The sequence below is a fragment of the Periophthalmus magnuspinnatus genome, chromosome 4 (assembly GCF_009829125.3).
Source record: "Periophthalmus magnuspinnatus isolate fPerMag1 chromosome 4, fPerMag1.2.pri, whole genome shotgun sequence".
NCBI lineage: Eukaryota > Metazoa > Chordata > Actinopteri > Gobiiformes > Gobiidae > Periophthalmus > Periophthalmus magnuspinnatus.
In genome coordinates, this window is record NC_047129.1 from 22,622,807 (window position 1) to 22,649,432 (window position 26,626).

Sequence of the window (26,626 nt, forward strand, 5' to 3'; positions counted from 1 at the left end):
TTACCTGCTTGTCTCTATGGACATATAAATAACTTTAATGCCATGCTTTGGAACATTCAAGGCAAAGCAGATGGATCCTCCATCTTTAACTGGTACGAAGAACATGGGAGATGCCACTTGTAGAATGCTCTGACAATGGTGTCCAGTGTGAGAACCTTCATTTATTCAACACAAATCCTGTAGATCTTATCTTTCAATTAGATCCAGCCCTCACATGTACAAATGCCATATTGAAAAGAGCCCCATATGGTTGTGAACGGTCCTCTGGAGATGTGCACTTATCTCAATGAATCATAAGTGCTTTCATTCAACTATGACCTCCTCTGTCCATGACACGCCCCTCTCTGAAAATATGCTAATCTGATTTTTTCTTCTTCTTTTTTCCCTGATAATTGATATGCTATTTATTCAACCACACAGCAAGAGCTGCAAATTAACTATTGACTTTAGACCTCCTCCATCTCAGTTACACAATAAAGTGATATAGAACGATGGAAGGGCATCTGACACACAGGGATATAGGAGGATGGGAGGGCATCTGACACACAGGGATACAGGAGGATGGGAGGGCATCTGACACACAGGGATATAGGAGGATGGGAGGGCATCTGAAACATGGGACATGATGGGACCTGTCTGGTGGTCTGTTCCCATCACATAAACAGAAGGGTAAGCCCCGCCCCCTGGCTCCTCAGGGACTGCTCTGATTGGATGAGATAGATATCAGGTCGTTACAGCACCCATTAAATCAGAGATAGAATCCTAACAATAGACAGGGCAATGATATTTAACACATCTCAGCACTGACACTTGTGGAGGAGAGATAAGACTCAGGTGCTACTGATTCACACATTCTCCAAAAAACATTCTAGAAATTTAGAATTAAATATTTCTGGCACTGATATTGTCTATAGACTAAGCTGTGTTTTTGAAATAAATATACGTTGTTGTTTTTTTAAGTACAATACAACCATGCATAACAACAGGTTAGACAACTAATTTCCCAAAACATAGTTAACCTGATTATATTTAAGATTTTACTACAAAACGTGCTAGTTTTTAAGTTTATAATTTGACTTCCTGATTGGACATGAGCAGTAAAAATTATATGAGGTTATACCATATTTCATAGCTGTTACCTAGCAACTATATAATGTTAACAAGGGCCAAAACTTGTCTAACTTTCAACAGTGGTTATGAATAGAATAAAACACATAACACTTTCATGTTAAATGCAGTGTTTAAGGTGTCGACAAAAAAATGCCTTCCTTGTATGTAAATTGTCACTGCATTTCGGATGTAATTTTCCATGTTAATAACATAGACTGAGGGATTCTGTAGAACTCAGCGCTACTTCCTGTATTTTTGTCCTTGTCTCCACATACTGCCACTTACGTGATGTGAAACTATGATAAGTATTTACCACACGTACTAGTCCACCAAACCAAGTCATAACTAGAAACACATGAAAACTTGTCATATGCACTTTTCATATGCATGCTTGTTGTTGTTATCAGCCACTTGCTAAAATTTATTTATGAAAAAATCAATTACCTAATGACTCAATTAATTGAAACTTTAGTGTCCCAGGACTCATAAAGATGCGACTCTGCCCCGCCCCTGGTGCTTAGGGAGCTCTGCGTTTGGCTGAGATGGTTATCAGTCAGAGCCATCCTCAGTAGCAGTGCCATCTCTCTCTCCTCCTCTTGTCTCTCTCCACAGAGCCATTTAATCAATACATTCCCAAATTACCTCAGTTTTGACGGTGGGAACGTCTCAGATGCGCGTTCAGACAGACATCCACAAAATGTTATCTGGAAAAACATCAGGTGAATGAAAAGAGGCACTTCATTTGCAGCAAGGGGGTTCTGATAAGGAGGGGTTCACACGTATTTACAGAGACACTTACCACATTACTGCACTAATTAGTTCAGTTTATGAATTACATTGCCAAAGGTTGTAGAAAAACTAGTATTAATGTGGTTGTTTTGACACCACATAATTATTTGACAGGGTTATATTGACCTATACTTTTCGAAATGAAGATTGTTTAGAATTTAGCTTTTATTAATTAAAAATGCCATAATAAATAGCTCAATAGTCCTGCCCACTTCGAAGTCAGCTCTGGTACCATTCATTTTTCCCATAGACATTTTGAAAAAAATTCTAATATTTTGAGTTCAAAACATTGTGGCATCGAGGCTAATCAGCTACCTAGCAACTAATATGCATAACGCGGTCCTAAGATCACGTTTAAAAGTTTTTACATAAAATTAGGTCCTGTGGTCATTAGATACCATATAGCTGATTAGCCATGAGCTTTCAGACTTTGAATATGAATTGTTTTACTTCAGGAACTAGGGGGTGGATGGTCACTGTTGAGCTCCATTGGGAAAGAAGGCCTGCAAAAGTGCTCAACTGTGCAACCAATAAAATTTTAATCAAGAACAATATTCAGTTCCAATCAATGAAAACTGTTTTTGTGTGTGTCAAACAGCAATTATTAAAGCAATTATTATTTTAGCAAAAAAAAAAAAAAAAAAAAAAAAAAAAAAAAAAAAAAAAAAAAAAAAAATATATATATATATATATATATATATATATATATATATATATATATATATATATATATATATATTATATATATATATATATATATTAATATTTTTAACAAAATAAAATAAAATTGGAAATAAATCTATCAAAAGGGAAAAAGCTCTGTATTTGTCTTCAGCCACACAGCACGGACTCGCTAGCACTGATGCTTCACAGCAAGAAGATTAATATCAGTCTGGTCCCCATGCTCCCTGTTGCATCTCAAACCCAGTCAAACATGATCCTGCAATCAGAGTGGTTTTATTCATGATTGGCTGATCCACCTGTCAATCACATCCATCTGAAAACTGGGAGATTCACCAGTGACCAGACTCACATCTCCATTAATTATTGTGTATAAGTCTGTATTCTGGATCCCAGGTAACAAATGTTAATTTATTACAGAATTGTTGAATTTTAATCATGGCAAAGTGCAATAAAATATTTAATTTTGTAATGATTACATTTCTTGAAACTTACAGTTGCCTATGACCTAGTGAAGATTAACACCCAGTCTATAATGCTATATACTGTAATAAATTGTTTAGCCTGTTGTGAAATCAATTAGACACCGTTTTTGGTTAGCTAAAGCCTAGCTAGCATAGTTTAGCATTTAATTAATTTATTATTTATTTTGACATGTGTACTCTTTGTGTGGTATTTCAAAGTTATAAAAAAATGTAACTGCACTGGGAGAGGAACTAAAACTCCTTAAAGTTATCAAAAAGTGCCTCAAGGTGACTTTTATAAAAAGATACGGAACAAACCGTAACAGGCTGAGCTGTGGCTGCGTGAGGCCGGCCTGAGGGGCATGTTTTCCGGTGAACCAGTTCGTGAGGTGTCGGTGCTTTAGATCGTGACAGGACACAGGAAGCTAAGACCCAGGAAACACGACTGCATCTGCGAGACCTGGACCAGACCTCGGACTGGGGGGTGGGCCGTGGGCGTGGGCCTGGGATGTGTTTTTCGGTCCCTGGGGAGTTTGCTTGTAGCCGTCTCATCTGTCTGTCTCCAAACGATATGTCACGTTTTTATAGCGTCTCCATGGAAACAGGGCGTGATTACGTACGGGAGGACGCAGCGTGCAGGTATATAAACCGCGACGGTCCGAGGACGGAGGACATAGCCAAAGTCCACTAACTAGAGGAGAATGCTGCACAGAGACGCACACTATCTGAGCGACTTCAACAGGTAAGACACTAATTATATAACTAAAAATGTGATGTTTGATAGCCTAGTTATTTTTTAATGCTTAGCTTGCCTATATTTAGTTCTCAGATTCAAGATTCAATATATATAGCATACTTTATATGAGCTAACATAACAAAACAACATTTTACAGACCCCAGCATTGTTCTGTTTTGCTAAATGTAAATGTATTTTTCTTTATTTGTTTGTTTATTTTTTTAAAATAACATTTTTAAATAATCTGATTGCTTTCTAAATTCGGTTCATCATGATTTTAATGTTTCTGTCCGTCTTAAAAAAAACAAAACAAAACAACATTTTTAAAATAGTCAATTAGTGTCAAATTTGTTAATGTTTTAGTTATGCAAAAAGTTAAGGCCTTTATCTGTTTTTTGCTTTCCATCTAAGACTGTAATATTTTGTGCTTTGTTTTTTTTAAATAACATATTTAAATAATCTGATTGTTTTCTCAATTTGGTTCATCATGATTTTAATGTTTTTCTCCATCTTAAAAAAAATCTACATTTTTAAAAATTGTCAATTAGTGTCAAATTTGTTAATGTTTTAGCTATGCAAAAAGTTAAGGCCTTTATCCGTTTTTGCTTTTCATCTAAGACTGTAACATATTCTATTGGCTTAATATTTGTCTTTTTATCATTGCAGAAGTCCAGAGCGTTCTGTCATGCTGAAATATAGACCCTTTCCTTATGAGACCAGCCCCAACTCTGGTGAGTTCAACATATTTACAAAAAATACAGTTAGTTAACTGCATATATAATATACAGTCTTGTTAAATCAGCTAGGCCATTTGTAGTTTTCAGATTTTAGAATGCAAGGATGTCATACTCCTAGATGGAGAACAAGAGACAGAATTTTCCTGAAATGTTTTCTCTAATCACTAGATCCTAGAACGCAATATATTAAAACAAATATTTGGAGTGGAACAATATACATTTTACAGTAGCTTTTTCGCATTTAAATGTTACTGGCCTAACATGTGATGTTGATTGAAACCCAGCAATAATATTCCTATTACCGTAATAGTCGTAGCTGTACAATTACTACTAGTAAAGCAGAACAGGGAGTTGTGATCATTGATTAGCCTTCGTTAAAAAAATGTATGGCCTTAATTTAATCCTAGTAAAGAAGTATTGGTAATGTACAGGTATATAAGTATTAGTAAGCAGTAGAAGTAGTGGCAGCAGTAGCAGCCACAAGAACAGTTGTAGTAGTTATAGAAACAGTAGCAGTTGTAGTAGTAATCATATTGAGGACCTCTGTCACAACAGAAAAACTGAGTTAATGTGCACAGATGTAGCTTGTAAACTGATGAAAGGCTCATTTAAAGTTCTTGATTAGTTTGTCTATGAGACAAAAAGCATGGGACACAGAGATGTAAATGTCTTTGTGAACGAGGACAGATGAGGACAAGGGGAAACTGGGCATTGTGCCTACTTACGACGGTGGTGTAAACTCAAAACTACTGTTCCAAAAGTGTGTCAAGGATAAAGCAGTATCCACAATCAAGCATGTGCTGTCCGGACCATCTGCTACTACTGTCTAGTTTCCTAAAGTTCTTCTAGTTGTTTATTGCTACTGTGGTACTACTATTACTATTACTACTACTGGCAATACAAAGCCAAAACATTTATAACCAGGTCTAACTTAAGAAAGAAAAATGAAAACTACAAAAATACAGGAAGTAGCACTGAGTTCTAAGACCTACCTACCTCCCTATGTAATCCACTCTGAAAATTCCATCCAAAATATGAATATCACAGTGGCAGAAAGGACTACGTGGGCAGGGCTGCAGTTTACAATCAAACATGTTCCTCACTCATGGTTACATTTTTTTGAACATTCAGAGAAAAGAAAAAAAAACATGCATAAAGTAAACAACATGAATCATGCTTTGTTTAAAAAGAACTGGGGAGAAGTTTTACCAACTGCAGAAGTTTGACAACTCAAAATAACTCAAAATGAGGTACAGGTTTTTCATCCTGACCATATCATGTTTTCCTTGTCTCCTCCAGATTTTCGTGGTAAAGGTCGCGTGGTCACAAACAGCCGCGAACGCTGGCGCCAACAGAATGTGAATGGGGCGTTTGGCGAGCTGCGGCGTCTGATTCCCACTCACCCCCCAGAGCGCAAACTCAGCAAGAATGAAATCCTACGGCTCGCAACCAAGTACATCCACTTCCTGGAACAAGTCCTACAAGACCAAGACCAGGACAGGGACCAAGACCAAGATCAAGAACTGGATCAAGACCAGGATCAAGAACTGGATCAAAACTTGGAGCATAGCATAGAACAGGTAAGCATCCAGTGGAAACTTTTAGGTTTTATGTGCGTCCTTCTATATCTGTATTTATCAGATGCCCTCCCATCCTTATATACCCCTGTGTATGAGATACCCACCCATTCTTGTATAGCCTTGTGTGTCCTCCTATGTTCTCCTCCTATGTTCTGCTATGTTCCTGTCTGTCAGATGCCTTCCTATTCAGTCCTCCTATATGCCTATGATGTGTCAGATGTCCATCCATCCTCTAGTATATTTGTGCATCACACGCCTTCCCATCCTCCTATACATCCTCCTATATGTATGTCAGATGCGCTCCCATCCACCTATATCCCTGTGATGTAGTTGAATGCATAAGAGTGGACCTTGATGATCAGTGAAAACATTTGTTAACTGCATGTTTTTCCTTTTGGAGTACTACTTTTTTACTGTAGTAGTGAGGCAAGGACAGTAGAGGGCAGCACTGTACTTGATAATTTTTTAACATTGGGAGATCTATTCCAATTTAAATTATGCATTAGTAAGAAAAATACAAGCAAAATATGTTGTCCTACTGTTTCTGCATGGTACACAGTATTTTATATAAAACTACCTCAAAGGGTTAAACAACCTGTACCCAATTATTTCCTGTATATTTGAGCTAAATTTGTCTTGCCCCAGTACAAATATATTATATAAGCAGCTCTTGAAGTCAAAATATGTGCACTGTGTACTGTCTGCATCTAATTATAAAGTCAGAAAGTGCACTGTTGGTATGCTAATTGTTGTTAACTTTAATGTGATAGCAAACCGTATTTAAATTGAAATAGTTCTGTTTTTTGTGGTTTTATAGAGATTTTATTAACTGAGACCTCTCTTTCTTCAGAACCTCCAGGAGAGTCAGAGCAGCGGCTGCACTCTGTCCCCAACTTCGAGCTATGACAGTGGGATCGACTGGAGCCCGCGTAGCCTGATGGAGGAGCTGGACTCTGTGGCTCTGAGTTTCAACTAAAAAAAACAAACTAAAATGTTTCGTTTTTTGTTCAAAAAGCTGGCTTCATTTTTGAGAAGTTTGGCCTGACAAGAGAAACACAAAGTAACTGCGTCAAAATGCAGGTTTGTGAATAGGCACAATACAACTGAAAAGCTGTCCGGGTTACAAATAATATGGGCTTTCTTCATATAATATGTTACAAATTCCAAATTAAGGGGCTGATACTATGCACATTTTTTATCTATGTTAAAATGTATTGTCAAGTGGTAGCCCTAATAATAATACTAGAAAAATCACTTTCTATTGTTTAAAATAGTGCATCTAGAATCTGAGAAAATAAAATCTTAATCCTTATAATTTTCTAAACCAACAGTTGACCATTTTATTTAAATTGGAATTAACACCCAAGCTCTCCTCACAACCACATTTCAAATAGAGCTGCTAAACTGGGCAGTACCTGGAGGACGAAAGGCGAGAGTGAGGGGGGAGTAGGAGTAGGGGTGGGGTCTGGACATATGAATAGCAGTGTGATTGGTCTAACAGGTATCCATACTGCAAACTCCGCCCATGCAGCCAGTTGTTTGTAATCAGAAAAGAAGTTTTGCATGATGTCACCAACTACAACTACTACCCACTTGAGCCAGGACACACCATTTTTTAAATACAATTTTGCTGCAAAAAATGACTAGGAACACAACACAATGGTATTCAAACACCACAAACACAGTTTAGTAGCAAAAAGGTTGATTTAGTGAGTGTTTAGTTCCACTTTAGATAAAATGAGATTTCTTTCAATTCAATATCACAAGACATCCAATGAAAAACTTGATATTTTGAAATTGTAATTTGCATTTTTCTTAACAATTTTTTTACCAAATGTGTGAATTCTTTGCATTTTACTCAAATTCATGTTGAATCTTGCCCTATTATTTGTGATTTCAGTGGTATTCAGTCAGTGCCAATTCATCGTTTTAAATACAACAGATTTGGTCTTTGGTTTTTAAAGACAGTTTGTTGATGTCTGTTTAGTGGCAGTGGAGTGGATTTGATATTCAAGTCGCTCCCTGTAAATGTTTGTAACTGATGTTCAGAGGTGGGTAGTACTCAGTCACATTTACTTGAGTAACTTTTAAAATAAATTGTAGTTTTCAGAGTAATTTTCTAGCAGCATACTTTTACTCCTACTTGAGTAATATTTTTATTGAAGTAACAATACTCTTGAGTAAAAAAATTGTTTACTCTTCTCAGTGTAAGTCCATGAGTAACAAAAGCTTTATGTTAATATGAAATGATTTGAACATCTGTGTTTTTTGTACCGCTGCTTCAGTTATAGTGCACTTTTTCTCATTTTTGTTTCTATCAAACAAAATGCAGAATTTGAGCATCATTTACTGTTTTGTCCTTCCAATTACATGAACTTCAAATTTCCCGACAGTTACTCTTTCAGTTACTTTTGAGAAGTACTTTTCCAAATACTTTTTTACTCTTATCTGAGTAGTTTCATGGACCAACGCTTTGCACTTCAAAATAATATTACTCAAGTAGAAGTAAAGTTACTCTTACTCACAATTTTTCTCTACTCTACCCACCTCTGCTGATGTTATTGAAGTATTTTGACATGATTTTGAATGTGTACTTGTATTAGTTGTAGTGTTCTGCTGTAGTAGAACATATGTGTAACCAAAGCCTGCTCTTTTATTTTGAAAGGAACAGCTGGTACTTCCTGTAAGATGTTAATTTTCTTTTAAACATGTTTTTGGTCACCTTGGGATAATATAAATTTAAAAAAAAATATGTCTGGATTTGGGGAACTCTTTATAAACTACATTACTACTTCCATTGAGGCATTTAGGCGCTGTAATTCCCTCTGCTGTCAGCAATGGCAGTTAACTGTTTCAGAGTAAACAACTGTAAATGTTTGTAACTGATGTTCAGAGGTGGGTAGTACTCAGTCACATTTACTTGAGTAACTTTTAAAATAAATTGTAGTTTTCAGAGTAATTTTCTAGCAGCATACTTTTACTCCTACTTGAGTAATATTTTTATTGAAGTAACAATACTCTTGAGTAAAAAAATTGTTTACTCTTCTCAGTGTAAGTCCATGAGTAACAAAAGCTTTATGTTAATATGAAATGATTTGAACATCTGTGTTTTTTGTACCGCTGCTTCAGTTATAGTGCACTTTTTCTCATTTTTGTTTCTATCAAACAAAATGCAGAATTTGAGCATCATTTACTGTTTTGTCCTTCCAATTACATGAACTTCAAATTTCCCGACAGTTACTCTTTCAGTTACTTTTGAGAAGTACTTTTCCAAATACTTTTTTACTCTTATCTGAGTAGTTTCATGGACCAACGCTTTGCACTTCAAAATAATATTACTCAAGTAGAAGTAAAGTTACTCTTACTCACAATTTTTCTCTACTCTACCCACCTCTGCTGATGTTATTGAAGTATTTTGACATGATTTTGAATGTGTACTTGTATTAGTTGTAGTGTTCTGCTGTAGTAGAACATATGTGTAACCAAAGCCTGCTCTTTTATTTTGAAAGGAACAGCTGGTACTTCCTGTAAGATGTTAATTTTCTTTTAAACATGTTTTTGGTCACCTTGGGATAATATAAATTTAAAAAAAAATATGTCTGGATTTGGGGAACTCTTTATAAACTACATTACTACTTCCATTGAGGCATTTAGGCGCTGTAATTCCCTCTGCTGTCAGCAATGGCAGTTAACTGTTTCAGAGTAAACAACTGAAGTCCTCATCCCCAAGAGTGCCATGCTAACAGTGCTGTGAGTTGTGAACAGTTTGACTGCAGAAAATTTAAAAATTGCGCAGGATGAGACGAGTTTTATCTATGATGCAACAAAACAAGCAAAATGTGAAATGAGCATTTTTGGGGCTCAGAGGACAATTTTGGATCAATGTGAGTGGACAAAAGTATGACATGGTTAAAAGCAAAAAAACTAAAACTAAAATTAATAAAAATACATTTTGCATAATCCATGTTCTTTAATATTTCTAATCTGTTCTCATTATGTAATATAGGAAGTCAAAAAACATGAAATAAAAATAAAACAAAACATTGAGATGAAATTGTTCGAAAATCTATGTACTTATTTCCCGATGCATAATTTAAATAGTATTGAATCCGTGGTGTGGTAATATCTAGTGGTGTTCAGTTACAAAGTAATACAGTTTTTGTTTTTTTTTTACAAGTTGTGATGTACATTATATGTATATGTATATGTATATGTATATGTATATGTATATGTATATGTATATGTATATGTATATGTATACACACATACCAGCAGCACAACCATCCCCCCCAGCGAGGGCTTCAGCAGCACCACCACCTTCCCCAGAGAACAAGTTAGCAGCACCCACACTTTCCCAGCATCACTTCCCCAGGGCCCTACGTAGTTTATTAATATTTGAACACTAAAAATATTGCCATCACTTGTTTATTTTCATCTATTAATGTGAGAAAAATAAACAACTCAAAATTTACAAATAGACATTTTTGACATAAACAAACAAACAAATAGAAAAAAAAAAAAAAAAGCCACCTTTGTTCTCAGTAATGGTCATAAGCCCTGCCTTCATGAAGTCTGGCAGTTTCTTGATCTGTTTACAATCAACCTTTTGTGCAGCAGCAGCCACAGCCTCCCAGACACTGTTCAGAGGTGTACTGTTTTCCTTCAGCATAAATCTCCCATTGAAGAAGAGCCCACAAGCTCTCAGTAGGGATTAGGTCAGGTGACAAAGGGATCCATATTGTTATTTTTTCCCTGACAAGGTGTGAAGTGAAAACCATTTCAGGAAACTTCATCATGAAAATGACTGAGGGATGGCCAAGGGTTTGCAGTTCTCTCGACAAATCAAAGAGTGTCTACTTTAAGCATTTGAATATCCATCAATTTCCTTGTGCTTTATTCGGGGCTGTGTCTGGAAGCAGCAGTCTAAGCAGGGACTACCAGACTTCCCTCACCCCAGACACTTCCTCCAGCTCCTCTGATGGGACCCCAAGGGGTTCCCGGGCCAGCCGAGAGACAAGCCTGGAACACCTCCCTAAGGAGGCATCCAGGATGCGTCTGCAACAGATGCCCGGGCCACCTCAGGTAGCCCCTCTCAAGATGGGGGAGCAACAGCTCTACTCCAAGCTCCTCCCATGACAGAGCTCCTCCACCTATCCCTAAGGGATCGCTTGTATCCACAATCTTGTCCTTTCAATCATTGCCTAAAGCTCAGGACCATAGGTGAGGATATGAAGGTAGGAAGGCCTTTTGTCTTCTTCTTTACCATAACAGACCAATTCAGCAACTGGTGACTGCACCGATCCGCCTCTCAATCGCTCCATCCTTCCCTCACTTGTGAACAAGATGACAAAAAATTGATATGTTATGTTAAATACTCTTACTTCATTTTCTTAACACATTAAAATATGCAAGGGGAAATGTAAATACCTGATTTAATATTTGCGTAAAGTAGATTTGATTGAAAAGTATAAACATTTACATTTTGCCTAACAAATAAATCAGATTTGGAATTTGAAAAAAAGACTGTAGTGTCCCCCCTTAAATAAAATAATCTGTAGGCTAGCAGCAGAACTTGACAGTTAAAACGATGACACACATTAGAGTGTATGTTTTTTGTGTGTATTTTTTCATCCCTTTCTATTTTGTCATACATTAAAAACAAAGGAAGTGGTGTGAGGGGAGGGCGGGCAGTACTAGGTGGGCCATTTAGCTAATACAAATAATAATTTAACGACAACAACAACAACAACAACAACGATACCCCCACACATGGAGCTCTGGAGGGGTGAGAATGCCCACCTATCTCCCCTCACTTGCATTGAAGGGGGCGTGGATCCAGGACATCCCAGAGGAAGACACTGACAATAAGCACAGCAGCAGGGGGCTGTTTTTCATTAAAGACATGTCACTAGGCTGGACTTAGATTTGTGGGAATGATACGGCTTTAAAATGACTAGAACCCAGATTTTGGTGTTTTGACATTGATATTACAGGGACAGGGATGTCTTTGCTTTCATTTTTGTTGTCTAGTTCCCAGAGGCAGGATATTCTTGGATGTGGGTAATTACACCATATTTATGTATTGCACTGATTCTGCTGAAATGTGTGATTATTTTTTTTTATTTTTGTTGCCTGTTCAGTTATTGCTTTTTTGTTCCTTCCACTTGCAGAGGTCTGATCAGATTCTCCAGGACACAGGTCTGCTTTTCTGTGTGTTCTTCATAAGCAGTTTTGGGGAGTAAATGAATACATGTACCACAAATACCTATTCTGAATATGAATGTTGTGTATCTGTGTTCTGGTACAATTACATTTTAATGAGCATTTTAACTTTAATTTGCTGGTATTCAGAATACAGAAGTAGATTGTAATTATATGTTGTATTTTTTACATTATAATTTAAATGAAACTTGGTGTAAGTATTAGTTTCAAGTTTTCAGAATACAGTACTTTGATTGGACCATGTATCAGAATATGTTACAAAATACATTTTACTTTGGGTATCCCGTATTCTGCAGCTAAATACATTTTCAAAGTATTCTTCCTATCACTGTCAGCTAGCTGAGGTGTGGTGGTTGTGAGGTAAAGCCCCATGAATACACACACATGTGCTCACGTCTCTATGGTCTCTACAGTGCTGTACGTGGTGGTCTTTTCTTTCACCTGTGCACGATACGTGCTGGTGACAACAGAGAAAGAGTTTTTTGAACAACACCCGAACAGGCCCAGTCTCACCTGCACACATACCGTAGACAGATGCAGGCGCACCTGTGCAGACGGATGCAGGAAAAGCTGCCAATATTAAGTTCCAAATTGTCTTGTCAGATGAACGTGTCAAACGGCTCCTCTGCAGCTATTCATACAAATATATCTGATCCAAGCAGTTGTTTCCCCAATTCCAAACACTCTTACTTGCACCACAGACTGCGTAGGTGGTCTGAGGTCGGTCACGTTCACACCACACTTGCCCTGCTCCACAGTGAGAGAGAAGCCACTCCAGGAGTGGAGCTGCTCTGACACCACCTGTTTGAAGTGCTCTCAGAGTGACCGTTTACTGTAGTTCAAAATGCGACTGTTGAGTTCTCACTGGCCTAAGCACCTCTCTCGGAGCAAATGCTAAGCAGTGGCAGTGTGAAGATGACCCAAGACAGAATTGCACTAGAGGTATATCGCTGGAAGGAAATTGTAAAGAGATTATTAGTAATTGTGTAACATACAGCAGAGTGCAGCATTGCTTTCCTTGGACACTGGCTAGCGAGCAGCAATGGGTTTTTTCTTGATCAGATTGAGTTGGTGACCAGAGCTACACCGTGCACCCTTTGAACCAAGGGTGAGACACTGCTTTGTCTATCTTACAGAGAAAAAGATGTAGGGAGAGTGGTTTCACCTGTGCTGTGTTAGGTGCCTGGGAGAAGTTAGAAAAAATACTACTAGCTGACCAGAAGTCCATAAAGGAAAAGGAGGAGAAACATATTAGAAAACTAATTTTTCAATTAGTGGATAGAGCTCAACGAGGTCAATGGCCACATTTTTATATAGCGTTTTTCCACCTTCAAGGCACTCAAAGCACTTTACATCAAAGAACCACTCACCCATTCACACACACATTCATACAAGTGTCAACGCCAGCATTCATCTGTGGGAGCTCGAATCACACCACCAACCTGTGGGTCAGTTGATCAGACCACTCTACCAACGATGTTTATGACGAGAGTGGGATTCGAAACACCAGCCTTCGGATCAGTGGACAAACACTTTTTCAACTGAGGTACTGTTGCCTTTTTAATCAATCTAGGTTAAAAAAAAAAAGAGGACACAGATATTTAATGTTTATGAACATCAAATGTAATGAAAGAATACATTTCACACAATTTGACCCATTCAAAGCTTGTATAATCTGCATTGTCTGTTTTCTGGTGTGTGGACATTTTGATCAGATACATCATATTGCCCGTGATCTTAACTTGCCTAACCCCATTGAGTCTTCTCTAATTAGGTTCCGCCCTTTTGCTGCTCAGAGACCTGATCTTGCATTCTGATTGGTTGACCTCTTTATCAGTCATCAACAGGACCCTAATGACCTCATCAGCCCAAATGTACCCTGGGAAAGATTCCAGGTCGGCCTCTCATGCTGATGTCCCTGATAATCTCTGAATTCATTCATTCTTTGTGAGGTTATCTGTTCAGGAATGGTCAGGACGATGGAGATGCTTGGTGATGGTGACTGCCAGGTCTCCCTCAGTCTTCCCCAGGGCGTGTGAACGAGGAGGACATGAATAATAATCTTTAGTCCCTTATTTTCAAGACGCCATATCACTGATCAACCCTCGTTTTCACTGCCACTGACACATGCTGCTCTGTAACTTTCCTCGTTCTTCAATTTTATTTTTTTAATAGTGATACACGTAGGATCCTGCAGTACTGCGCAGTCAATTTGTCAGAATCAGAATACCTCGTCATCCGTGGTTGCTATGGTCGTGGTTGGCTGCTCTTGTGACTGACTGGCTGGCACACTGAGCGGTTTTTAAACTTTGTCCATTTTTATCTTACATTTTTTATTTAATATTTTGTCACATTATCCTGACACTGGATCTGATGAGTGTTGAGCAGCACTAAGGTCTTTGTTTGAGCTTTCTATTATTATTGTATTTTAATGCTCAGTGTACTTAAACAAATACAAAAAGACTGAGATTGATTGATTCAGCAACACAGAAAATTCCATGCAAAACGCAGGGACAGCTTATGAGCGAGGAACACATTTTATCTGACAGTTTAATTAATTCATATAACACAATAAAAAATGTTGTCATTATTTGATTATTAAATCATAGACTAACTACTGTATAAATTAGACGGCTGTTGGCCTGTGTTTACAGTATAGTTTCCAGGTTAGGTTAACAGTGATGGAATTACCTCTTCATATGCCATAGCTCCTGCTCACGTCCAACCAGAAAGTAAAATTATAGAGTTAAACAGTCAAATGAGAGAAAACTAGGTGGGATTTTTTAATAACATTTTAAATATGATGTTAATTATGTTTTAATGAAATGAGTAGTCTAACCTATCACATGCACGTTGACTGAGAGGTTGTTTTCTTTCCATTCATAACAGCAAACCTAGTTAGGACTAAATAGGTTATATGAGGGTTATATGATTGTGTTGGTGCATGCCATCATTTTGAAATGGGTTATGTTTTAGACTGTACATTTCTTTCATTCTCATCTTAAAGAGAGAGTATTATGCAAAATTGATTTCTTGAGCTTTCTACCATGCTATAAAGTTGTTTCCTCATCAAAAACCTGCCTGAAGAGGTTCTGTGCAATGTTCAGCCTATAAACCCATGTACATACTTCCACAAGACAATTCTCCATAAATATACAAAAGCATGACACAAAACTATACACAGCAATGTGACAAACATGCAGTAGCTTCTTTAGTGGGATGCAAACTGTGTCGTGGTAGAGCTGTGAAGTAGGAGTAACAAAAGTGATACTTATAAAACATGTTAATATGTAGTTTTCAGCGAATATAGCATTTTCAAAACAATAAAGGTTAACATGGTGATCTAAATGTGTCACGTGTTAGCAGCTAATACCCCATAGAAGTAAACTACTCATTCTTTAAATAACTTAATAACATATATTTTCATTCTGTTTCATCAAACAATATAGTTAAACCTACTATAATAAATCTGAAAGTAAATGCATAAAAAACAAACAAGAAAAAACTAAAATAAATCCTGCCTGTTTTTAGCTGCAGAACAATGAAAGAATTTGGACAAAGGAGATTTGTTTTTTAGGGAGCGGAGTGGTGTAATGTGGGATGTGCGATTATAGAGGAAGGGAAAACTTTATTCTAACAGAGAAGTACATGTTCCAAATTTATGCAATTCTTATTTTGACTGCATTGGTTCTGTTGCACTTTTCTTGTATGCTAGATTTATAATTGATCATTTCATTGTGAGAAAGAATAAGAACTGTGCATTTAATAACATTTTAATTGCGATTGCAACCATAGCTTCAATCAATAACATTCAATTTTCTTGCAAACGATATGGGCCCCTGAAAAACCTGGAGCAAAACCACTAGTCTTCATCACAATGGATTTCGAACATTAATCTACATTGCAGTGACATCACTCTGGGGATAGGGGGAGCTAATGATGCCTAATGCTGATGGCTAATGAATAATGACTGCAATGTTATTAGAGAGGGACTTGTTTCACAAATGCACAAATCAACTCACCACAGCTCAGATTAAAGTCTAATTTAACAGAGCTTCAGACAGAGCAGTGCCTATAGTTAGCATCACACCCCCAGGGAATATTGATAACATCAGCTGCAAAGTATCATTAAACTAAAAGGTAGCTGGACTTTTTCATTTTAAGACTTTTTGTATGCCCATGTTCTACCAAACTAATGTGAACAAATCTTTAAAACATATTTTCTTTTTAAATGTAATTATTATTTTATAGTTTTAGGCTAATCGTGTAATAGCAGTGTAAACAGAATAATTACAATGGTTGTGTCCCTATGGCGTAATTTCACGGGGCAATTATAATTCATATCAATCATAATTTCATTCACTTTTGACAGTATAAATGTTTCAAATAATTGCATTTTCAATTTAGCATTTTCTTCCACACTAAAGCATCCATAGATTTTAGTACCAAAAATACACAAACTGACAATTTAAAAACAACATTCATTTTATTGCGTTGAACACATTTGGCTGGTTTGACACTTGACACCAAAAAAGAGGCAATCTGGAAAGGAAAAGTATTGAATAAGAAAACTGAACATTTACAAAGATGTCATTATATTTCACAAACATTTGACACTTTCATTTTAATAAACAAATGTGGTTTAAAAACAAGAAACACTGTAAGCCCGCCCACTCAGGCGATACTCTTTTCCTATTGGTCAAATCAGATTCATTATTCAAGGAGACATATAATGATCACTTTTGGTTATCATTTTGAACGTATGGGAAAAGTCAATACACTCAAATTATTGCTAATCACTGTCCTGTTAATAGTTGGATTAGGGTCTACGCCTTCTGCTGGTGACAGTGGGGAAAATTAGCAAAAGACATGCAGATCAAAGCTTTATAGTGAAGCCGTAGTCTTTAATTACTAATGATTAAAAGGACCTGTACCCGATTTTATTCTATGAATTTGTACAAAATGTGTCTTGGTGAATAATCAAGATGCTCAGAAGGTAAGTGAGGAATAACCTTGGACCACTGCAAAAATGAACTGATTTTGTTTTTCACATATTTAACAGTCAAAATAAGGTACAGTGCCTTTAAAAAAAACAAAAAAAAGGCTTGACTTTTCAGCTTTTAACCATGTTATAGTTGTTTCCCCTTCTCACTTGTATTTGGAGTGATTCGTGCATGTTTCAGTGATCTTTAATTATTTCTTTTCAAGACGCCATTTTCACCACCACTAGTACACGGCCACTGCTCTGTACTTATCGACTTTAAATGTTTGAGAAGTACAGTTTTCTAATGCGGAAATCAGCGGATTTGTTTTGTTTATTAAGTCGTTTTAGATGAATATTGCGATTTAAAATGTAATTTAAAACAATTATCCACTGGTGTTTTAGATTATACCTATACAGTGGACACAACCACAATAGGTCCACTTTAACAAACAAAACAAAACATAACTTCAGGCATAAATTTAAGAGGAAACAACATTTTAACATGGCGCACAAATTCAAAAATGCTTATTATATGTCTCCTTTAACATGAACCTTTAAAATGTCAAAAAAATTGGCCATTTAAGCTTGAAATGTAATATAGCTCCTGTCAATGGTAACTGTGCTGTATTATATATTGGCACAAAATAAACACGCATCCATCATATTTGTCATATCAAAGTCTTTCATTTTTATATAAATTAAATACTTTCTTTTAACCATTTGGTCAGAAATTGTCCATCAAAAATTGGACCAATTCAAAAAATATTGTCAAAAATAGTTCCATTTATTATAAACAGGAAAACACAAGACTCCCAGATCATACCACTTTCAGAGCAGCAGAGCAATAGATTTTTTAAAATGAATTTTCATTTTGGTTTCAAGATTTTGGTCCTAACTAATTTAAAGTGGCTCTATCTGTTTTTTCGATGTATTTGAGCAAAATTTCAAATCCACTGTGTCCTGTCTGCATCTAATTATAAACCGTTTCTATCCTCTGAGAATCAAGAAGTACACCGTTAGCATGCTAGTCGTTGTTAGTATTACTGTGAAGGGAAAAACTGCTCCTGGGCCTCATTTATAAAGCCTCTGTATGCACAAAACAAGACAGAAACGTGCACACGCGGCCTGTCACGTCAAAGTTGATCTTTAGAAAAAACAACATGAACGCTTTTCAGAGACACCGCTCAGTGTGTCAATCAAGTGAGGAACAACTTTGGGCTGCTGCAAACCGTTAAAAATTGATAACATAGTAGTATTAGTAGTAGTAGTAGTAGTTTAGTAGTTTTTAACATTTCAAATCACACTGCATTAGTTCTGAAGTTTTTCATAAACATTTAGCCATGTTATTGCTTTCCTTAGAATGTTCCACAATATGGTATTAAGCTGGAGACATGGAGGTGATGCAACCAGCCCAAGTTACAGGTCATAAGGAGAGGCAAAACCACTCAGTCACTTTTCAAAGTATAAAAATATCTCTAACTAAAGTTGCACTCTATCTTTTCTAATCCACCTTGCATTTATTCAAAGGTTCTGGCTTAACTCTTTTAAGCCATGGTACATACATCCTGTTATCTCCTCAAAAACAGACCTGGAGTTGTGTTTGAATAACCTTTTATTATTAGTCTTTCTACATCTCTAAAGGTCAAATTATTCTGCTCCACCTTGTAAGGTCATCAAAAGGTAGTTTTCAACAGCTACATTTTACGTTTTGTTCTGTAGAGATTTGGATAATTACAGCCCTGGAAATGCCAATGATTCTAGTGAAGGTGTATGGAGTTTAAAACACAGTGGAGCACTAACACACCCTCTTGTGATGTCGTGTAAATGAGTGTGAATGAATCAAAACACAGCTCCAGGTCTGTTTTCGATGAGGAAACAACATTATAACATAGTCCGGAAAAAGGTGCAATATGGGCCCTTTAAAGAAACACTGGAAATCGTACAGTTTATTTCTGCCCAGATAAGGTCCATGTTGTTGCTCTACTGCTGAAGTGCACTGTTAATCTGGAGTCTGTTTAAGTAGTTTTAGCACAAAGTGAAAATAGATCAAGACAAAACAAAGGAATCAATAGAAAAGTTACACAGTCCGCGGTCTGTCCACTGTAAACTGTTTAAGACACACTTTGGAATTTTATCAGCCGTTTGCTCCTCCCTGCGCTCCCATTGGTCCAAAAGCAAGTCAGCTGACCCTGGAACAGTGGCTTGTCCAATCGAGAAGCAGGACATTCATCTGCAAGAGACGACAGCAAACAACAGGTCGATAGAAGTTGATATTTCTACACCATCCGTGGTTAGAGTACAACTGTTAGTATTGCTGTGAGCTCCTCTGCTACTACAAATACTACCATTGCAAAACACTACCGCCACTACTATAATTGCTGCTACTACTACTACTACAGTTACTTCTCCTCCTTCTGAAACTACTGCGCTATTATAAACACGGTCTGATAATAACAACAACATCAGATCAATATAAGTTTCTACACAATCTGTGGCTACTGGCTAAAGTACAACTACTAGTATTACTATGATCACTACTACTACTATTACTACCACAACTACAATGACTACCACTTTTTAAGGCTACTGCTACTACTACAATAACTACCACTACTACTACTACTACTACTACTACTACTGGTAATACACCAACAGTTCAATAGAAATAGATATTTTAACACGATTGGTGGCTAGAGTACAACTACTAGTATCACTACTACTACTGCAACGGTTACTACTACTCCTATCACTGATACTACTAATACAGTTATTACAGTTACTACTCTGAAACTACTGCACTGCTATCATTCCTTTGTGGTAATACAACAACATGTTACTAAAAGCTGATATTTCTACAAGATGCGTGGCTACAGTACAAGTACTATTACTATGATCACTACTGCAACTGCTACTACTAGTATAAACAACCACTGCTGAAGCCTACTTACTGCTACTACTGACACTGTATAGTACAATACTGCAGAGGTTGAAATGAATAATTCTTAATTTGGTCATTTTTATTGACACATACTCGATGATACATACTTAACTGATATAGGAATTAACATCTATGACTCATTATAAACACAAACTAACTACTCAAGTGTTTCATTTTGCTATTAAATGTTTTACTGTGTGTATTTAGATTTGAAAGTTTTTGAGATAATCCTGCTTTATGGTTATTGTGTGAGTGACATGAAGTGTGTTATCGCAACAGGCGAGTGTCATAGTGATTTACCATGTTCAATAAATGTTAGATTAATAAAAGTGTACTGAAGTATATAAGAATGTGTGTGTTTGCTCTGGTCTGACCTGCGCAGGCTGCGGGCTTCATACAGCGTGTCGTCCTCCTCACTCTCCACTCCCTCCATCTCCAGTGAGTCGTCATAGTTGGAGAGCAGACCGTACTTCTTCTTAGGAGCTGGCTTCTTCAGTCTGCAGCACACAGATAAAGCAATCGTCTTAGCAACACAACATACTCAGAGCAGCAACATGTGGTGAATATAGTTCAATTGTTTTTTGTTTTTCAAAAATGAAACAAAGTCCCATATACCAGTCAAAATAAAGAAAAGGCTAAATGCTGCTCGGTGTGCATATAATGTTTGTGGTGGGGGTGGACAATTTGTCTCTGTGTCAGTGCTTTAGCTTGGATGTTCCACAGTGTGGTATTAAATGTATCCATTTCACATTTATTCTATTACCAGCGAGTCTTCATTCAGTCACGCCATACCTTGACAAAGCATGTGAAGAGTCTTGCCCAAGGACACAACAACAATATGCACTGTCAGAGCTTGGATCAAACCAGCAACCTTCCCATCATAAGGCGGCCTACAGTTGATCTTAATATGAAATCTTTGTTTATTGATAGAAAGTGGAAGTGGGTCAGACTTAGAAGGGTCATAAGATTCAGAGAAAACAAAGGGATTTTAATAATCACTCTTGTGAAGGGGGGAATGGTTTGATAGTTTCAGATTTCACTGATTACAGTGTTTCATAATTATGTACCGTAGTTATATTTGTATGGTAAATAAAGAATTCAACTTTTGCATGCCTGTCTTTTGTTCCTAACTGGGAGAAGCACTAAGCAGAGTTGAATCAAGCTACACTATACCAATAATAATTATTGTGATTATTGTTCAAATGGGTTACACCTACCATACATAGCTCCTGTCTGCTGCTGAAAAATGAGATACATAAACAATATACATGGTAGGTAAGTCGATTTCTATTAAGAAATATATTTTTAAGGTTTCCCAAAAGTCTTAAAAATGTTAACTGCCCGTCTGGCATCCCATCAAGCCAAACAACTCAAAATGAGTCAAGGGCCTGTGGTTTAAACAAAGTAGTAATATCACAATAAATATTGTAACATGAGATGCAGATTGTGAAAATCTTACCAAGAGATTTGGATATCGGTACAAAATTAGTGTAACACCACATAGTATGGATCATTCTGCGAAATCTGTGCCTTTTGTGTCCCAAAGAAATTCCAATTCATAAAATTTATATTAAAGTAAAAGTTAAAATGTGAATTATTCCGTAAACTCATGTTTTCTTTTCTATGTTATATTTATTTATTTAACCTTTATTTTACCAGGCAAAACATTAAGAACAAATTCTTATTTACAATGATGGCCTGGGCATGCCAGAGCAGCCAAGGGAAGGGGAAGGGGAGTGAACACAATTAGACTCACATCATTTCATTAAAATATAAAACAAACATTTACATCTGTCACAAAAAATCTCCTTTTGTATCATTAGTAAAATATTTACACATGTCTTTAAAAATTACCTTCAGTTTTATATTAAATCACATGTGTCAAACTCAAGGCCCAGGGGCCAAATGTGGCCCTCCATATCATTTTATGTGGTCCTCGACAGGGTAAATTAAAAGGTATGATGGTCTTAAATGTCGTTTTATCAGGAGATATGCAGTTACACAGCCATATTTTTATATCTATGCTAATGCATATGCAATATTTGTAATTTGAATAAGTAATAAATACAGAAACAGTTAATTAACAAGTAGTACATCTGGCCCTTTGGGGGCATCCTCATCTTAAGCAAGATGAAAGATGTGCAAATTTTTGGCAGAACCTTAAACAAACCATTTTTTTCTTACTGCTCTAAATGTAATCTAAAATGTTTCCAGCATAAAAGTGATTTTATTTAATACTATTATAATTATTATTTTATATCTGTCCATACGTTTTTGTTACCATCCTTCAAAAAAACACCATAAAATAATGGCACATTCTAGTGACGTCATAGTGTGACAACAAAAAATTGTTACATTTAGAAAATCCTTTCGAACAAGAAAGTGAGGGAATCTCTTTCTTTTCAATATTTTGCTTATTTTGTTTCAATGTTTTAGAAAATTTAGGGGGCAGGGTCATTTTTGTCATGTCATTCCTGTTATCATTTTTTAAATGTATTAATCAACATATTTTGCTGATCAAATAAATTTTATTAATACAGCTGAAACCACAAATTTACATTAACTATATAAAAACATGAAATCAGACAACACCTTTCCTATTTTAGATCAATTAGGATTACCAAAGAATTTCTAAATGCAAAATAATAAGACCTAGATTTTTTTAAAAGAACATTTTTCATTACTTTCTTCCAAGTCAGTTTTTTACATACATTTTATTAGTACTTGGTATCATTACTTTTAAACTGTATGACTTGGGTCAAACATTTTGGATTTCCTTCCACAAGCTTCTCACAATAGTTGGCAGGAATTTTGGCCCATTCCTCCTGACAGAACTGGTGTAACTGAGCCCAGTTTGTAGGCCGCCCTGCTCACACATGTCTTTTCAGGTCTGTCCATACATTTTCAAAAGGACTGAGATCAGGGCTTTGTGACGGCCACTTCAAAACATTGACATTGTATTCCTTTAGGCACTTTGTAACCAGTTTGGCAGTATGCTTCAGGACATTGTCCATTTGAGAAACACATTTGTGCCCAAGCTTGAACTTCCTAGCTGATGGCTTGAGATATTGCTTCAGTATTTCCACATAATGTTCTTTCCTCATGCTGTCATCCATTTTGTGAAATGCACCAATCCGCCCCCGTATTTCACAGTTGGGATGGTGTTCTCAGGCATCCAAGCTTCCCCCTTTTTCCTCCAAATGTAATGTTGCTCATTATGGTCAAACAGTTCAATTTTACTTTCGTCAGACCACAGGACATGTGTCCAAAAATTAAGCTCGATATGCACATTTTGGATAAAAGCTCGTTCATTTCTGCGACACCAAAACAGTCTCCTTACAGAGCAACATGATGGTGTTTATACTTGCGTATAATTTATACTTACACTATAATTGTTTGAACCCAAGGATGAACCAGACTTGTGTAAGTCCACAGTTCTCTTTCTGATATCTTAACTGATTTCTTTTGACTTTTCCATGATGTTACACAAAGATTCACAGGTGTGTCTCTCATTAACTCAAATGTTGTCAGTAAACCAATCAGGAGCTTCCAAAGACATGACATCATCATCTGGGTTCTCCCAAATTGTCTAAAGGCATAGTAATCTTACTGTATGTAAACATCTCACTTAGAAGAAAGTAATGGAAAATTCTTATTATGGTATTTAGCAAATAGAAATAATTTTGGTAATCCTAATTGACCTAAGAGAGGAAACATTTAGTCTGATTTCATATCAGCCAGTGAGCCAGTGTGTACAGCGTGTGCCTCTGTACTAGCTAGCATAAACTAGCAAATGGCAAAATAGTTAAAAAATGTCACTGCTATTACCGTGATTCCTGTTACCAAACTGCTGATTTTTAATAGCACGATCCCATTCAAAAAATAAAGTAGTAAGTTGGATATTTTAATGTTCTTATGTGTGAGTTCTTGAGTCCAGTCAACAATAGAAATTATCAAATCTTTACAAGCAAACACAACATTTCTACATTTACCTTTTGGATATTTCATGGTAAAGTACAGAGTTATCAACATGAAGAGCTGGATCTTGCCCCCCATCCGGGACTATGACATAATCACAATCTACAATCTGATAACCTCCCATTTAATGCTTTTTTTTTTTTTCTTTTTCTAACAGCTTTAGACAGAATAATTTGAGTTGTATTAGAATTGTTTTTAATGATCTTGTTTCTATGTAATAATCCCCATAGGAAACACCATCTTAAATCTCACTGTTCTAGTACACATATGGTTTTACTCAACAAGAAAATAAAGACAAAGTAGTTTCATTTCTTGAGTTTTTGGGCTCTCACCTAACGGCTCTGATGAGGAAGTAGAGCAGCCCAGTGAGCGTGATCCCGATCAGTACGTACAGGGCCCGCTGGATCATGGAGCTGTCCACGCTGAAGCTGCCCAGGACGCCTCTCCGTCTCCCGCCACTGTCCGTGGAATTGGTCGCGGGGCTGCTGCTGTTCCCGGCCGGCTTCACGGTCGCGGTGGAGATGGACACGAGTTTCGGAGCAGTATCCTCGGCCGCAAACACCAGCATCCAGCAACATACGGAAAGAGCCAGAGTCGTGACAAGTCTGTAAAGTGACATTCTGGGCTCAAATAGAAGCGAATAAAGTTAGAAAAATAAACGGGATGTTAGATGAACGCGGGACTGCTCCGCTATCGCGTTTTGAAGCCAATTTGTCACTGATCCACGTCGCTTTAGCCCAGACTGGAGTTTGTGCGTGCTTTGTTTTGTTGACATAAACCAAATCCGAACGCGGAAGTGAACACGACCGCTTCCTGTCCACGTTATAGTGATGACGTGGCCACGCACGCACAGCTGGGTCATCTGCAACTGTCAGCAGAGAGCTCAAAGTCCGCTCACTTTACATATTAATCTTCAACATACGGTTTACAACGTGTGCATAGGACCTATATAATTCTTTCATTCATTCATTCATTCTTTTTTTTTTTTTTTTTTTTAAAGCATGTCGAATACAATTCGTAAAAAAACACTGGAGGGCAGCAAAACTCCATTGCATAATACATGAAATTGAGTTTTGCTGTTTATTTTGGGCTTTTTTTTTTTTTTTTTTTTTTTTTTTTTTTTTTTTAAATGGGTATTTACATGAATTCTTCATCAGCATAATCTGACAAATTGTGGCTGGTCAAGGTTCAAGACTCTAAATTGATCAGTAGAGAGACTGTTATCTTGTGGTTTTGACAAAAAAATAAAATAAAATAAATAAATAAATAAATAAATAAATAAATAAATAAATAAATAAATAAATAAATAAATAAATAAATAAAATCATCACAAAATTCGCAACAATGAAGTTATCAGAGTATATTGACAACATCAGGACTCCATCAGTGCTGGATCAGGACTAAACCCGGGGTAAATCAGAACTAAACCCGAATTGAATTGGGACTAAATTAGACCTGGGCCAGGACTAAATGAGGAATAAACCAGATCTTATCCTGGACTAAATATATCACCAGAACAAAACCAATACTAAACAAGGACTACAGGTCTGATTTAGGAATAAATCAGGACTAAACCTGGACTAAATCAGACCTAAACCTTGACTCATTCAGGGCTAAACCTGGACTAAACCTGGATTATACCTGGACTAACTCAGGTGTAACCTAAAAAATAAATCGAGACAAAAAATATATCAAATGTATATTCATGTTGATATTTGGCTAGCTACCGTACATTCTATAGGACTATAAAATTATTGGTCTCTAAATGAACACTGTACTTTAATGTTGCCAAAGAATCTCATATAGTTTTATAGGAGCAATATTTGTGTAATTTTCCATTATTCTGAGGCAAGGTTTTCCCAGATGGCTCTGAATATTCACATTGTGCTCAGTTACACTCTGTCTCATGTCTGTGCAGTCTGAACTGCTCCATCTGGCGTTGAGTGTGCAAAAACTGGATAATATATCGGCAAATGAGACACAAATAAAAGCTACTATACTACTTATTGGAAAAATTCTATTGCAGTGCTGTATCCAGAGCACTTACTGCCAGCTCAATTCTTTTTTTTATTTTTTATCTTGGCCTAAGTCATCAAGGGTATAATACTCCCTACAAAAGACACCTAGCCAGACTGGACTGGACAAGACTAACACAATCTCTTGAGGGTTCATATCTTCAGGTGCTGGGTCTCCCTCTGATGGTCAGTGAACTTCTGCATTTGAACTCCAGCGTCATACCTCTTCTCTTCAACTCTCGAGCTACTACAATTTATTCTACTATTACTACTACTAGGACTAGTATTATTCAACTCACACTACTACTGCTGCTACTATGACTACAACATGTCTGCGCAATCTGAACATCTACTATTCATGGTGCAAAAACTGGCCAATATCAGGCAAATGA

At 36.7% G+C, this 26,626-nt stretch overlaps 2 protein-coding genes across 2 annotated transcripts; one reads left to right on the plus strand and one right to left on the minus strand.

Annotated features, from left to right (window-relative positions):
- Positions 1-3,713: 3,713 nt before the first annotated feature.
- Positions 3,714-8,855, plus strand: LOC129456186 (T-cell acute lymphocytic leukemia protein 1 homolog). Its single transcript, XM_055221260.1, has 4 exons — positions 3,714-3,786; positions 4,447-4,511; positions 5,817-6,097; positions 6,948-8,855. Exons 1-4 carry the CDS (start codon positions 3,746-3,748, stop codon positions 7,071-7,073), a joined length of 513 nt encoding a protein of 170 aa, XP_055077235.1. The 5' UTR covers positions 3,714-3,745; the 3' UTR covers positions 7,074-8,855.
- Positions 8,856-16,786: 7,931 nt separating this feature from the next.
- On the minus strand, positions 16,787-25,009 carry fam174c (family with sequence similarity 174 member C). The gene is made up of 3 exons (XM_033965072.2): positions 24,552-25,009; positions 20,616-20,738; positions 16,787-19,533 (listed from the first exon to the last, which is right to left on the minus strand). The coding sequence occupies exons 1-3, from the start codon at positions 24,836-24,838 to the stop codon at positions 19,530-19,532; spliced, it is 414 nt and encodes a 137-aa protein (XP_033820963.1). The 5' UTR covers positions 24,839-25,009; the 3' UTR covers positions 16,787-19,529.
- Between the last annotated feature and the right edge of the window lie 1,617 nt (positions 25,010-26,626).

Bases quoted from the DNA above. Each gene is read 5' to 3' on its own strand.
- LOC129456186 (XM_055221260.1), top strand. From the start codon at position 3,746: ATGCTGCACAGAGACGCACACTATCTGAGCGACTTCAACAG. The intron at 4,512-5,816 runs GTGAGTTCAACA...TGTCTCCTCCAG, and splicing joins TGAGACCAGCCCCAACTCTG to ATTTTCGTGGTAAAGGTCGC. The intron at 6,098-6,947 runs GTAAGCATCCAG...CTCTTTCTTCAG, and splicing joins TGGAGCATAGCATAGAACAG to AACCTCCAGGAGAGTCAGAG.
- fam174c (XM_033965072.2), bottom strand. From the start codon at position 24,838: ATGTCACTTTACAGACTTGTCACGACTCTGGCTCTTTCCGTATGTTGC. The intron at 20,739-24,551 runs GTGAGAGCCCAA...TGTGTGCTGCAG, and splicing joins TTCCTCATCAGAGCCGTTAG to ACTGAAGAAGCCAGCTCCTA.